Source organism: Vigna umbellata, chromosome 2 (assembly GCF_029865625.1).
Source record: "Vigna umbellata cultivar VRB3 chromosome 2, Vumbellata_1.0, whole genome shotgun sequence".
NCBI classification, from domain to species: Eukaryota; Viridiplantae; Streptophyta; class Magnoliopsida; order Fabales; family Fabaceae; genus Vigna; species Vigna umbellata.
Window position 1 is genome coordinate 1579797 of NC_142166.1, and position 17043 is coordinate 1596839.

General features: G+C 28.4%; 2 protein-coding genes across 2 annotated transcripts; one reads left to right on the forward strand and one right to left on the reverse strand.

Moving 5' to 3' along the window:
* Positions 1 to 908: 908 nt before the first annotated feature.
* Positions 909 to 4062, reverse strand: LOC148203151 (glucose-1-phosphate adenylyltransferase small subunit 2, chloroplastic). Its single transcript, XM_088105689.1, has 9 exons — positions 3720 to 4062; positions 3159 to 3455; positions 2782 to 3051; positions 2487 to 2666; positions 2286 to 2389; positions 2071 to 2182; positions 1834 to 1932; positions 1566 to 1685; positions 909 to 1271 (listed from the first exon to the last, which is right to left on the reverse strand). The coding sequence occupies exons 1-9, from the start codon at positions 3966 to 3968 to the stop codon at positions 1155 to 1157; spliced, it is 1548 nt and encodes a 515-aa protein (XP_087961815.1). The 5' UTR covers positions 3969 to 4062; the 3' UTR covers positions 909 to 1154.
* An 11326-nt stretch (positions 4063 to 15388) lies between these two features.
* Positions 15389 to 17034, forward strand: LOC148203152 (disease resistance protein At4g27190-like; the record flags this gene model as incomplete). Its single annotated transcript, XM_088105700.1, has 1 exon — positions 15389 to 17034. A coding segment is annotated over exon 1 (1629 nt), but the record flags the coding sequence as incomplete, so codon positions are not given.
* Positions 17035 to 17043: the final 9 nt, after the last annotated feature.

Here is a 17043-nt window from a genome sequence, read left to right on the forward strand (position 1 = left end):
TCACAATCTAATTTAAAGTATAGCTTCTACCATGACAATTTAAATTATGTTACTCATTTTATAGTATTTTTTTTCTTCAGTTATATCAAATAATAAAGCTATTCTTGCTAATAAGTTCTACACAACTGTAGGAGTGAGCAAATACGATCTCAAATCAATTAGATTGTAAGTTTTTATGTTTGATTTCATTCCATGTTCAAATTTGTTCACTTACATTTTGAGTATAATAGGATCATTACCAAGAATCATATGTTTTATTTAAAAAATGTACCATTGTGAAAGAAGATGTTAAACCTCTAAGCTGAACACTTTATAAAAAAAAATCCATAAATTTAAGTCTATATAAAAAAGTAAAACACCTTACAAAAAAATGGATAAATGGATAAATTTATTATTTAAAACAGAAATATTATTACAAAAATGAGAATTCTAAAAGTAAAAAAAAATAAAAAATAAAAAATAAACCATTGATGAGAAAAAAATTTATAATTATCTGATGGAAAGGTTCAAAAGATAGGACATTTACAATCTTTCAATAAGGTGTTTATTATATAAAAAATAATTTATTTAAATCATCTCCTAAATAAAAGAAAATGATTTTTTAAGAAAGTGATTATCAAAAGCCAATAAAATAATTACAAACAATAAATTAGAAGTGAATTCACTTACATAATAAAAATAAAAAACTTGATTAAATGATCAACTGTTATTCGGCTATTTGAAGAAGGCTTTTCTAAGATCATATACAGACACAAATTAGCTTTTATTTTTTAAAAGCTAAATTACCTAATTAAACTAATTATTTTTAATCTGTAACAATCTGGGCACTGTGTCTGAGGTTTCTCCCGTTTGTTTTTTTAATCAAACACCGTTAAGTAGACATGGTCCCTTTCCTTGCTACACAGTAGTTAGCACGAAATACTGAAACATTTATTGAATTGATTAAATAAACTTTACAGAGCTATTGCTCAAAACAGGTCATCATCTTCCGCTATTATTTACAAGCTACTGCCTAAAGATACACTATGATGAAACAGAAAGAAAGCCTGCACTAGGCGTGGAAAGCAGAGCTTGATAAACTCTCCGGCGGTGACAACGAGCTCATCAGACACCATTTGCATTTGGAACAGAACAACATCTGATTTTGGGTGGATTTAGATGACAGTTCCACTAGGAATTAAAGCATCCTTGATTACTGTCACAATCCCACTTTTAATGAAATACCCATCTGTTTCCCTTGCAGCTTCTTGGATATTGTCAGCGTTTAAAATCTATATCCATTGGAACCAAAAGTGAGAAATGGGAATATTTAACCACAATCATCAGTTAAGATTAATGACTCAGATTACATATTTAATTAAGAGTCTGACATGATCATTAATTAAAAAGAGAATCACACAGGTTATAAATAAATACACTATTGGCCAAAATCAATTATTTGTAACTGTTAATATATAAAACAGCTATAGTTTTGTCAGTGTTTTTTATATTTTGGAGGTTATTTAGACGAAAGTTCATTTTTAATTTAGAAACAATATCCAAATCACCTAAGCTACTACCCTCACCTTCACATTGTCTCCAATTCGAGCATTCTTGTCGATAATTGCCTTTCTGATATGAGTGTTCTTGCCAATACCAATTGGAACACTGCCTTTAGCAGCCAGAAACCTCTTATCAGCATCAGTCTGGTATACAACAATCAGAAAACCAATTTTTTCCATTACAAACTTACAATAAATAAGTGTTTCAAGCACTTTCATACGTCAAACCTTCATTAGTAAACTTGGAAATACTAGGTGTATCTGTCAATGCAACTTTACCACATTATATTACCTCATAATAATCTGCCCCCATTAATAGGGTCTCTTCAATAATTGCTCCTTCTGATATGCAAGATCTCAACCCCACCACAGAGTGGTGAATTTTGCAGTTCTATGGAACAAAATATGGAATACAAGGTTAGTTTCCTTTAAAAAATCAGTCATGTTAAATTTGACATCTTTGTAAGAATTATATAAATCTCAAACATGGAAGATATAAAGTATAGTGTGAAGGTTCTAAAAGACTTACCTTAATCACACATCCTTCACCGATAACACTATCAGTGACATCAGCATCAAGCATCTTAGATGGAGGCAAATATCGTGGTTGGGTGTAAATTGGAGACGAACGATCATAGAAGCTGCATGCAATCAATATACAGAAAAGCATAAACACATCAACATAACCACAGTACACTATCATTGAGATACATTTCTCAATATTAAATGGTCTATATAGTTCACCTGAAGTCAGGCACAGGCTTTTTGGTGATTCCCAGATTTGCATTATAGAAAGCCTCAATTGTACCAATGTCTTCCCAGTAGCCATCGTACAAGTAAGCTTGCACCTGTGAATACACAAACATGTCGTGCAGTATTATCAATAAATGCATGAAAATAGCATAAGAGTCTTCTTAATATTAAACAGATGGAAGGAACACATACTCTCAATCCAATAGAAGTTGCACCAGGAATCACTTCACTCCCAAAGTCATTTGCACCAGGAAACTTCTCACGGAGCAGGTCTAACATCACATTTTTGCTAACAACATATATACCCATGCTAGCAATGAAAGGCATTTCCTTTGCTCTCTCGTCATCAAGACCCAAAATAGTAGTATCAACCTAGTAGGGAAAAAAAAATGTCAAAAGTCTTAGTAAGCAATGTTCTGGCATTGATTTCCAGAACATTTCCAGGTAAATACAACACATGACAGTGTGTTATTTTATACGGGCTTACCTTCATAGCTTTCAACTGTTCTCCTTTGGGCTTTTCGGCGAATTCAATTATACGCCCCTCTTCATCGATCTTCATCAGACCAAATGCAGTGGCACGCTTTTCATCCATCGGCAAGGCAGCGACAGTGATATCAGCATCACTCTCCCTGTGCGCTTGGATAAATTTCTCATAATCCATTCGATACAAATGATCACCAGCCAGAACCAAAAACTCCAAAACATTGTGCTCTTCAAAAAGCCATAAATACTGCCTCACAGCATCTGCAGTACCCTGCAATGATCGCATCAAGTTTGTTAAAGAATTAAATCAAGGGATAGTTAAGGTCATAAAAGGAAATGCAAAAAACTAGAGTTGAGGCACTAAGACAGTGTTATTACCTGGAACCAATTAGGATTCTCAGGACTCTGCTGAGCAGCAAGAACCTCAACAAAACCCTCATTTTTGTAGCCTCCCATGTTGCTTGCATAAGCACGAGAAAGGTGTCGATTCAGGGACGCAGAATTGAATTGAGTGAGAACATAGATCTTGGACACATTGCTATTCAAGCAATTGCTAACAGGGATATCAATCAGCCTATAGTTTCCTCCAAGAGGAACAGCTGGCTTTGCCCTCTTCTTGGTCAGTGGGTAAAGACGAGTCCCAGCACCACCTCCAAGTATAATGCCAAGCACACTCTACAAACATTATCATCAGCCAAACACTTTTACTTGCAATCATAATCATAATCAGAACCAACCCACATCCAATTCAACCACCAAAGGATCAAGATCAACTACCATGATCTAAAAAATTCATTTTTTCAACTTGATCCAAAAGACCCTCTCTCCTCATCACCCAAACAAACACAAGATAGTCGATTTTCACATATACACTAATTTCAAACTGTAACAGTGAAAGAAAAAAGAAAAACTAAGTAGTAAAGAAAGAGGTAAACTTACTCTGCTAGCATCGGGATCAAGACAGGTCTGGGAGTTTTGGGAATCAGAAACCGCCTTGGGAGACACAATAACTGGATTACGAACTCTTCTTGGAGCAACCGAAACTGAATCGGTGGAAATCTTATCTCCAGAAAGTTGTGATGCGGAGAATGAAAGACTGCGTGGAACGGTTTTCCTTCCTCCACTTGAAGAGGAGGCAGAAGCAGCACATGGTACATTCAGAGAACCTATAGCAGCCATAGATGTCATCACTCTCTGTGTGAGTCTCTCTTTGTGAGTGTGTGTTGAAAGAAAGAAACACCAGAGAGAGTGAGAGAGTGTGTGGTTGAGAATAGGTGAGTGAGTCCCTTATATGGAAGAGGAGATATTATGACAAATTTGATTGATATTTTTTAATTTAATATTAAAAATGTGCCATTGTGAAGAAAATAAGGAAAAAGAACAAGATCATAGGATAAACATGCAATGTAGTGGAACGAATTATAAGGTGAGACTGAAGAGGTTTTTAGTTTTAGGAAAAGAAACGAGGAATTTGAACCGTTCTTTTGATTTGAGGGAGAAGGAAGTGACAGGCTGGCAGGTTGAACGTGCACCGTTGAGGATGAAACTTGGCTCACAGAGAGACACTTCAAATCTCATCCCCATGCATTTGTCTCCTTTCTCTCTAAATCTGCGCTATTTTGTAGTTTTTGTTGTCAATTTCTTACGATTTTTTCTTTTCTTCAATCACTACATTCTTTACTTCCGTAAACCCGGTAAACTCTACTACTTCTAGTATTCCGTCAAAAAATAGTATTACATTCTATTTTCTTTATTTATTTAAACCAGATGATCGATTTTGGTGTTCATGCATTGTTGTTAAAGTTGAACCTATATTTTATGATTCATTAAAATATGTAAATAAATTGTAAAAAAAATGTTTATTTTTTTTACTTATTTGGTGATTGAAAGTAATGATAAAGTAAACTCTAGGTAACATGGTAAATAAAATTTAAGAGTATTATAGAAATTAAAATTGCAAATATTGAAACTGGTAGTGTTTTTGAAATATAAACAGTCTAGAATAAATACCATGAAGTAAAGAACAGTTGAAGATAAAATTAGAAAAAACTAATTCTAATTTATACTAAAAGTTAAAAGACAAAACATATAATTAATCCTAACTTTTTATTATCCCAACTTTTCTTTTACAGTATTACTACTATCATTCAACCCATATCCTAATTAGAAAACAAAAGTGTCATTTGAAGCTAATTTCACATGGACAGCATTGCATTCTAGTACTTTCTCCCTAAAAGCTTCCTCTGCAGAGTAAACCATGCATTACTTAGGTTGCCTTCGTATTTTCTACTTAGGAATCACAGTTTTCGTTAATTTTACATCTTATATTTAATATTTTTTAATTTATAAAAAATATTAGTGACACTTTATTCTGCAATTTCTTTTTGGGTCCATAATTTCTTTAAGGTATGCATCTCGTGAATGACCTTAGTCTATTAATTGAAGCTTTTCCTTCAATGAAACTCCATGTTCATCGCATTTGGACCGCCTGTGACACTTTCACGAAGTTCTGTTAAGAAATGAATACATTATTTTATAGTCATATATTGAATCTTAAAAGAAAAAAAAATCATCTATGATTAACTAATCAAATTAACTTTTTAAAATTAAATAATTTTTGAACTTATCTCCTTAATTTTTTTTTTCAAAAGAAAGTTTATAGACTTGCTTTATAAACTTACTTTTGAAATATAATTTTATTCTTGGAAATATTAGTTTTAGGATTGAATTGAATAATTGTTGGTAAAAGATTAGCAATGGATAAAAATGATGGAAATTTTATTAAATGGATAATATTTTTTGATTAAATTTTTAATAAATCAAAACAGTTTGTTTATTATAAATTTGAGCTGTGGATATAAATTTGATTATCTGATCTTTTCTATAACTGTTATTAGCCTTTAGATCAGCCAAATCACACTTTTAAAGTGAAAACTTAGCTTAATGATAAAATATTACATTTATATGATAATAATAAATATAAATAAAATTTAAAATAAAATATGATTATTTTTAATTGTTAAATGGATGATTAAAGAATGAATAGTTGTCTATTTATCACTAATTAGGATTCACGTGACTTGATAGCTTGACAGCTGACCATCAGAGAATATATACTTTTTAAGGTATTATTTATACTAATATATAAATATATAAAGAGAATTCCTTATTATCTTAATGTACACATTTTTTTTTGTCTAAATAGTATTTTTTTTAATTTAATAATTTTTTTTCTGATTTGTCATTATTCATTTTAATTGATTTTTTAAAATTTAACTGTTTTTCTGATTTTATATATTTTTACTTAATCATTTTCTAAAAATTAAAATAATTTATTTTTGTAAAAAATTACATTCAACAATAAAAATAATCTATAATAAAATTATAAAATTATTTATATTTATTTCAGAATTATAATAATAATACTTTTAATATTTTTTGTTATCATAAAAAAAATCAGAGATTCTTTACTCGTTTTAATAAAATAAATATATAAAAAATGATATATTTACAATTAAATAATGTAAAAAAGTTATTAAAATAATATTATTCAGTTATAAAGTAATTAAAAAAAATAATGTTATTAAAATAATGTAAAAAGTTTATCATTTATAAATGATAAAGGAACTTATCTATGTAAATATGATTCAAACTTATTAATTTTGATAGAATTTTAATATTGATTATATATAAGTATGAGTAATATTTAATTATTTTAAATTAAGTAAAAAACGAATATATATATATATATATATATATATATATATAATTTTTTTATCTATCATATTTTTATTTTTATCTATATTTATTATTTAATATTTTATATAATTATAATTTTTTAATATTTAAATATAAATATATTTTTTTCAATATCTAGTATTTGATAATATTATGTTTAATTTATTATAATTTTTTTTTCATAAATAAATCATTAATTAATATTTGAATAGTAGATGAGTGGAAATGGACGCGCATATAGGTATAATATGGGGATGAGGCCCATATTATACACACATCTCCCACCCCCATTTCCTTCCCTACACCCCACCTAAAAACCATTATATTCTCCCATCAAACCAACAATCTTAAATTATCATGGAATTGACTCACAAAAGTATTAACATACCTATAACTTCATTTCTCATTATACGTGACCAATTATTATAAATAAGTTTAATTTATCTTTACAAAAACAACTACTAAATTAAAAATAACATCTCACTTATATATATATATATATATATATATATATATATATATATATTATAATGTGTTATTCCTATTCATTTAACATAATAATCTTACAAAACTAATTGAGGTAGACTTTTATGATACTCTATCAATGTATCTTGTTTACGAGAAAGTAAAACTATATATAATAACAAACAAAATTATAAGTTCCAAATAAAAAACAGAATAAATAACTATATAATATTCACTAAAAAAACCGTATAAATTATTATGATTATATTTATAAAATTGTCATCATTTAATTGTATTTTATCTAATACTATTTGATTCCAACTTCCCATAAGAATTAACCTCTCACATTTCTTTTGTACAAGGGTTCATTCTAAATGGACACACAATACTGTTGTGAACTTATTTTCTTTTTCATCAATATATTGTAAAAAGTAAATATCAGATAGTAAATTCTTTCAAATACCTTTGTTTTAGCTGTCAAATCAATTCATGGGGCAAAGTCTGGTTGGAAAGGTAATTTTTAAACTGATATTTATTTATGAATTTAAAGAAGGACTTGGTAAATAAACTATAATGTGAGTTATTTCGAAAGAGTTATTTATTTATTTATTACTTTTTATATAGTAGAAGTACAATAATATTTATCTTTTAATAGTGTACTGTCAATAAATTAGGCTTTAGATTAATAAAATAAATATAGTATTAAGGACATCCTTTTATCTTCTTCTATAAGAATTGACACTATGAAGCTGCATGCTCGGAAAAGGATATAGGGGAAGAAGCCATGCTTTTTCAATGCTTTGAAGACTTGACTGTACAATGACGGAAGATGTGGAAAGAAGCGAGGAACCATGCAGCATCCAACGGAAAGTCAAAGCGGGGAGATTATTGAAGGAAGGACAAAAGACCAATACATGAAACTTGGTTCTCGTATCATCCAAGAGGTTCAATTAATATACACATATCTCCATACTAATAAAATATTATTCGTTTTGGATTAAACTCTCACGAATTTGTTTGGATCTACTTCAAAAGGTCTCTTACTAACAGAGATATATTGTGTGTATATAAATTCATATCTATCTCTTATTTTCGTGAAACTTTGTTTGTACCCAACAAAACTAACAAAAGAAAACCTATTTACCATAAGATGCTTTGAGTTAGTGTTAGGACTTTGGATAAACTACCACAAAACAAAAATTGGAGGAATGGAATCGGAAAGGATTTCGATAAAATTTTCTTTATAGGGTTCTAAACTGTAGATACCTTTCAAGTATCTTGGTATGCCAATAGGAGATATCATGCATGCCTTCATTATGAACTGTAAATTTCATAATACACATAACCTCACTTGTTTTTGTAAAGTTCTATCAGATACCAGATAACTCTAGAAATGCCACCATGAATAGTTTGTGAATTGCCTGCAACTCAAACAAGTGTTTCTAATAATATTAATATACATATTAGGTTGCTTTATTAAAAAAACAAAACAAAAATGTATATAAAAACCAAATTCATCGGGAACAAAATAATGAAGCACTTGAAAGCACTAGAAGGAGAAACCTTTTCACAACCTTTATGATATAATACTTTTGTCGAGGTATAAGATTTTTCAAGTGAGTTGTTAAACGTTCGATCTTACGAATAATTTCAAACGATAAATTCTTTGAGTGTTATTCAGAATTCATGCTGAAACGTTTGTAAAGACTTCCTCTTTAATAAATAATCCTTTAGTATAAGAAACTCTTATATTAAAATAAAAATACAAGTATAGGTTTTATAAGAGAAGCATTGAGATAAAATTAAATAGTAAATGCACAAATATTTTTATATTGGTTCAGTCCAACTGAACTACATTTAGTCTCCTCTATAACCTTAGAGGATTCTACAATAATCTTTCAACAAAATTACAACTGAGTATTCTCACCACTCTTGGTATCCTTAGGCACTCTTGGTATCACTATGATCTGTTGCCTAGTTGAGTTTCACCTAATCCTGATTGTGCAGTATTCTTCACCACTCCCAGTATCCCTAGTCAACAAATAACTTCTCTTATCCTAAACTAGTTGAGTTTTACCCACTCCTGATTTCTACTAGACAATCATGATATCAATCTGATATGATGTCTAGTAATCCTTAACTCCCTTGAGTTAAACAACAAGTGTTTTAATTCTCTTCAGAATTGCAATCAAATGATTACTTTCACGTCATTAGAACGCTTTTTTTTTTTTTTTTTTTTTAACATTCTCATAGAGAGGATATATGTTCAATACAATTCAGTCTGCATTCTCTATGAGTGTTTTTCTCTTTTCTCTCTACTTACAAATTATAAGCTAATATTACAATGACGCTTGAGAGTGTTTCTTGACTTGTTTTTGCTTTTTCTTTTCTCACATATTCTCTTTGAGCTCGAGTTTCTCTATACTTTTCTCTAAACACTTTTTCTTCTCTTTGTACGATGATATTTTTGTTGGAAGCTATGCTCTTGATTCTTACTTCGAATCATCTTCTATTTAAATGACTCTTCGAAAGATATCCGTTAGACAGAGCTGTTGTCTTGAATCTTGTGTCTTCCTCTGTTTTGTCGTGTGAAGCAACCATTGGTTTAGCACGTTTTGGTTTCTACATATTTTTGGATTTTTTCTTAAGGCACTTTAAGGATTTTACCAAAACATTGTCTCGATACTTTAACACTTTTATCCTTTGAGAGTTTAACTCATTAATTTTTGATACAGTAGAGTTTACGCGTTTAGCATAACTCTCATAGATGTTTTAACTTAGGTTGTTCTATGTTGCATATATGCCTAAGAATTTTTCTAAGGTTTTCCTATGTTGCTAGATGATTGTGGATTTTGATCTTAATACTTATGTTTTTGCTTATTGTTTTTGCTTATTCTATTGTAGATATATCATCTTCATATTTTCATTCCGTTTAGTATTATTTGGTTAAATTTCAAAACATATATAAGAGTGTTTAAACATATAAATTTTATAGACAATTTTGTCTTAACAAATAAATCATTTCAAACTGAAAATAGTTAAGAGTACTTGGTAAGAGATTATTTATAAGTGCAATAATCAGCATGAAGTTATTATATAGTATCTTATTATAACAATTATAAAGATCATAATTAATGTGTAAACATTTAGTTTAACACCGTAAAAATATTTTCGGTTTATGTGTGCCTTTAAGATACCTTGCTTGGATAAACTTAGACATTTTCATTTATTGTGACCTTTGTTCTTCCATGGTTACAAGTGAAGGAACTTTTCTGAGAATCCAAGTTGCCTTTCATTTGCAAAATTCGTGGATGATGAACAATTTCCAGAAATTAATGGAGGATCACACAAGTTATTGCAAACACTTTAGGCATAACTTCAAACTAGGGATTGCCAAATTCTTCCTTTCATTCTTCAATAATGTCTACACAGAATCTCTGCTTTTTAACAGTTTCAATTTTAATACTTCAATAATTGATTTTTCTTTCCTTGCACTCAAAGAATATGAAACATTTTGGAAAAGAATAAAAGACCATCTATCTTCATTTTTTCTTCATTTGCATGTCCGTGTCCTATAATTGTTCTTCATTTCACCATAGCAACTCATATGGTACTCAACATTCGGATCATAAACTCACCGATCTTGACAAATATATAATTCAGAAGTTCTTGAATCTTCTGTAGCGACAATATTTTTAAGAGGTAAGGTTTCATATTTTTGCTCAAAATCCTTGTTGCAAATTTCTTTAGATCAGATATTCTTGTAGCAGACTTTGAAGTCTCTTTCTGACCAAGTCACCCATCAATATTCATTAACTTTATATTTTTATTTAATAGATATTATATATAATTAAACATAAAAATTATTTAGTAGCATATTAAATACTACTATATTGAAATTGAAAAATATATTTATTTATTTTTAATTGAATAGATATTTTCTTTAAAAAATAACGTCGATAATGAAATCTAAAACTATATTTTTCTCGTCAAGCAAGAAAGTAACAGAATACTTGTACAAAATATTGATACATTAAAAAACTATAAGTTTATAAATGAAAGTAATGACTTTATAAATATGTGATTAAGTTTAAAATAGATTAATTATACGTTTTATTCATAAACTAAGCCATTTTGGTTTAATTTTCCCTTTCAAAGTTTAAACTTTGAAATGGTTACAAATTATTGCAAACACTTTATAGAGATAACTTCAAACATGGGATTACCAAACTCTTCCTTTTGTTGTTCAAGCTCAATTGCAATAATGTCTATAGAAAATCTCTGATTTTTTTTAATCACTTTTGTCTCTTGATTAACACTTCCCTGATTAATAATATCTTCACTAAACTCAACATTAATCAATTGTTTCATTTTTAATACATCAATTTGATTTTTTTTTCAATTTAATTTTCTTTCCTTGCAATCAAAGAATCTGAAACATTTTTTGTTCGAATACAAGGTTATTTTTGCATGATATCCTTCTCATGTTCATGTCCTAATTGTTCTTCATTTCACCGCAGCAACTCATACAGTACTCAACATTTGGATCATAAAATCATACAAATATATAATTCAGTCTTAGCGAAAATATTTTAAAGACATAAGGTTTCATATTTTTGCTCAAATCCTAGTTTCTTTATTTCATATATTCAATGTTCTAAATCAATGATACTGTTTCTTGTAGCAGACTTTGAAGCCTCTTTCTAACCAAATCACCCATTATTGTATATTACATATAGCATCAATATTCTAAACAAAGAGGTAAGTGATTAAAGCTTTCTCATTTCTTAAATTTTAATTTTCCATAATTTCTCACCCGTGATTACTTGCTCAAATTTATGCCTTCTCTAGAGTGAAACTATGTTAAGATTTAAGTATGTTATGAAAATTAAATCTAAATTTTAATATTATATATGTTTACATATCCTTAGCTTTTTTTCTTATGTTTATAATTATATATATATATATATATATATATATATATATATATATATATATATATATTGTAAAAGTTAAATTTTAAAGAAAAGGAAACTTGACGATTTTTGTTGGGCGTGGTCAAAATTTAAATTTTATAATATCATTTATTTGAAAATTAAATATTTTAGAAGTATTTACTACAAAAATCTACAATTTTTTCGAGGGTTATTTTACAATTAATGACTTTGTTGATGTCCAAACAAAATGTTTTGACTTTTTGTGAAGTCGTAACCAAACACTTTGGTTTTATATGTAATTTTTGTTTCTCCATAAACATATATTTGGTCTTATTGGTGATTTTTCTAAGAATGAGTGTTAGTTTCTAAATGTACTGTTTTTTGGAGGATAAAAGCAAGATGTTTAAGTTTATTTATGTCGCATTTATCGTCAATATTATGTTGTTTCTTTAACTTATGCAAGCATGGATTGATATATATTTCCCCGCTTATCTTTAATCTAGTCTTGAAACTAGATACAGTTCAATTCTTTCTTTTAATTTATGAAACATTAAACCAGGTCAATTCTTTAATTGACTTAACTTTTTAAACTTTGTGTCTGGGACAGTCCCCTTGTTAAATTGACTGGATTTAAAACAGTATAACAGAGCAATACCGACAAGAGTGCCATAAAATGGATTATCTACATAAAATATAATTTTTACATCTAACTAGATTCTATTAAACTTAGCAATTCCATATAAATCTTATTTTTATAAATTAGGTTGTATTTCATTACCCTAACTTCTATAGTTTTCCTCATTCTTTGTTTAGAGTTTACAAAAATTAACTTAAGGGAAATTAGTTTTATTTTACAATTTATTAATTTATTTGTTGTATATATGTAATGTTTTGGATTTAATTTTTACATTGAATAATTGTTTCACATGACACATTAGAATTGATAATTTGGTGAAGCTTAAGAGATACTTTTAGTTCAAAACAAGTTTGAATATGAGTCAAAATGATGTAGTAAAGTTTGAGATTAAATATGTTGTTATTTTAGTTATATTGAGTTTAATGACTTTTGGTTTATTAAATTTTCACTCAAACAAGTCATTCTTGCTTAAGTAATACTTTTTTCATGATATCTTATCTATGATATTTAATTATGTGCATATATATGTACTGTGGTGTGTAATTATTTGTAAGTGAAATGTGATAAAACAAATGATCAAAATGTTATGACATAGTAGTTATCAAATATGTAATGTTAAGCATTATGAAATACATATTATTTGTTATCAATAAATATAATTATTGAGTTATGAAGTATTATTTAGACATTTGTGACAGTCTTGATAATATTAATAAATGAATGTCATGGTAAAAAACGATGAAAATATTTGCTATCTTTTTAGGATGGATTTTCATGTGGAGAATCCAATCACTAAGTATATCATATATGTATTGTATGGTACTAGAAAATTACTTATCTTTTTATATGAATAAACCAGATATTCTGTATAATATATAGAATAAACTACAATATCTTCGTACCCAACACATTTTTATACCTATCTAACATATCTTTCTTCTTCTTCAACCAGATAATCTATTTTTTCAAAATTCATGATTTATTTTTTCAAAATCATCGACATTATTGTTTTCTTTAACATGACTATCGATAATTCACGTCAACGTAACAAACATGTAATGAATTATTTAATTTAAAAAATATGTTTTATATTTGACTTCATCTTCTTCATCCTCACAACTCTTCACTTTCTCCATTTCCAGTAACATTATCATCCATTTATTTATCTAGGGTTTTGCTTATGTAATTGTGATTATCATGTAAAAGTTTGGACTACACTCTCCAACCGAAAGAGTTTGTGAATTGCCTGCATGCAAGTCAGAGAGCAATAGTGTTGCTGCTATTATTAAGATAAAACTTAAGGGATTACCAAACTCTTCCTTTCATTCTTCAAACTCCATTATTATAATAATGTCTACAGAGAATCTCTGATTCTTTTTAATCACTATTGTTTCTTAATTTTCACTAAATTCAACATTATCAACTGTTTCATTTTTAATACATTAATTTGATTTTTTTTTCAATTTAATTTTCTTTCAATATTTTAAAGAGGTAAGGTTTCATATTTTTGCTCAAATCCTAGTTTCTTTAGTTCATATATTCAATGTTCTAAATCAATGATACTGTTTCTTGTAGCAGACTTTGAAGCTGCTTTCCGACCAAATCACCCATTATTTTACATTACATATAGCATCAATATTCTAAACAAAGAGGTACGTGATTAAAGCTTTCTCATTTTTTTAAATTTTAATTTTCTATAATTTCTCACCAGTCAAGGATTAGTTGTTCAAATTTATCCCTTCTCTAGGGTGAAATTATGTTAAGATTTAAGTATGTTGTGACAATTAAATCTAAATTTTAATATTATATAAGTTTTCATATCCTTTTTTACTTTTTTTTCTTATGTTTATAATCATATATATATATATATATATATATATATATATATATATATATATATATATATATATATATATATATATAGATATTGTAAAAGTTAAATTTTAAAGAAAAGGAAACTCGAAGATTTTTTTTGGGCGTGGTCAAAATATAAATTTTATAATATAATTTATTTGAAATTAAATGTTTTAGAATTATTTTTTATTATTAGATAATTTATAAATGTGTAAATACAATAATAATATCATTAGATCTATATTAATAATCATTTTCCTATTTTTATTTAAAATTAGTTACTTTAAAAGATATTTCAAAAAAATAATAAGTGAAAGTAATGACCTTATAAATATGTCATTAAGTTTAAATTAATATGTAATAATTTTAATCAATAATTGAGGATATGAATAAACTGTATTTATATTTTGATAAATAATATATTTTATTTTTTAATCCTATGGTTAAGATATTATTTATGAAAAAGATTGTAATAAATAAAGACTCATTCCGTCACATACAGTATTTGTCAAGATAGGTTTGGTTCAATAATTAAAACCAACAACATATTCAACTCAAAGTTTGTTAGCCATCCTAGCCTCAATTTCCACATAAAATCTGACTTTTTACATCTAATTATTTCCCTTTAGGTTATATAAATCTTATTTTATTGAATTAGGTTATATTTCATTACCTTAACTTGTATAGTCTTCAAAGAATTGCTTCAAAACATAAAAAACAAAATTAGAAAAGTCATAACTATTTTTAAATTAGAATATTTATTTTTCATTTAACTTAAACTTTTTGTTTTAAAAAAATTGTTCTTTAAAATTATGAAATGATGCTTATATTGGTTAGTTTTACGTATCATTTTGTGAAATTAGCCTGTTTTTTTACTAATAAAAATTTGTACTTATTGAGTTGGTTCTTAATTGGGTACAAAACTAATTATGTTTCTTTATCTCTTATATCTGTACTATCAGGTTATTTAAGTTGAATCCAGTAGAGTGAACTGATGGACATTCTGAATGGATTTTTGTCTGATGTTTTAAAAGACGTGGCATGTGGGGCTATTAATCAATTACAATACTCCCTTCGCTTTAATAGTTTTGTTAAAGAGCTTGATAAAGAAGAAGACAACTTGATCCAAACGATAAAGGATGTAGATGATCGTGTCATACGTGCTCGAAAACAAACCTTAGAGACTGCTGGAGTTATTGATAAATGGTTGGAGAATGCAAACATTAATTCAAAATATGTGAATAGTTTGCTGAAAGAGACAAATGCCAAAAAGAGTTGTTTTTTTGGATACTGTCCAAATTGGATTTGGCGATACCGTTTAGGAAAGAAGTTGGCAATTAAAAAAATAGACCTTCAAAAGATCATTCAAGAAGGTAGACAATATATAGAACTTCAACACATTGCCTCAATTCCTTCAAACACTTTTGATATTCTCACAGAAAAAAGTATTAATTTTGACAGTAGAAAATCTGCTTTTGATCAACTAATGGAAGCACTGAAAGATGATGGAGTTGCGATGATTGGATTGTACGGGATGGGGGGTTGTGGTAAAACCACATTAGCAATGGAAGTTAAGAAGATAGCAGACGCTGAGCATCTTTTTGACAAAGTTATTTTTGCTCCTGTGTCTAGTACAGTAGAAGTTTCAACTATTCAAGACAAAATTGCAAGTTCATTGCATTATAAATTTCCAGAAGATCAACAAATGGAAAGATCTCAACGGTTGTGCATGAGACTAATGCAGGAGAAAAAAATTCTTATCATTGTGGATGATGTGTGGGAAAAACTTGATTTTGGTCGCATAGGGATTCCCTCCTCTGAATACCATAAAGGCTGCAAGATTCTCATTACCACTAGATCCGAAGATGTTTGTATTTCAATGCATTGTCAAAAAAAGATTTATCTACCCATCTTAACTGATGAAGAAGCGTGGACTCTCTTCCAAAACAAAGCACCTATGTCTAAAAACATCAAGCATTTGGCAAAATCAATTTCGAAAGAATGTAAAGGATTACCTGTTGCCATTGTAGCTGTTGCCAGTAGCTTGAATGGAAAAGAAGAGGCGATATGGCTTGCTGCGTTGAATAAATTGAAAAGTTCTAAGTCGATCAATATTGCAAAAGGTTTGCGAGATCCCTATAAGTGTCTGCAGTTGAGCTACGATAATCTAGATACTGATGAAGCTAAATCACTTTTCCTGTTGTGTTCTGTATTCCCCGAAGATTATGAGATTCCAGTGGAATGTTTAATAAGATGTGCAATAGGGTTAGGTGTGGCTGGAGAAGTTGAAACATATGAAGCGGTAAGGACTGAAGTGACTGCAGCCAAAATCAAACTTGTAAGTTCTTGTTTATTGTTGGAGGCGGATGATGAACGTGTCAAAATGCATGACTTGGTTCGTGATGTAGCCCATTGGATAGCAAAGAATGAAAATAAGATCATCAAGTGTGAAGTGGAAAAGGATGTAAGTTTGGAGCAAGGTTCGATAAGATATCTATGGTGTGTGAAATTTCCAGATGATGTGGATTGTTCCAATCTTGAATTTTTAACTATACAAACAAAATCAGAAGTATCTGATGGAATTTTTGAAAGAATGGGAAAACTTAGAGTTTTGATTATGACCAATAAAACG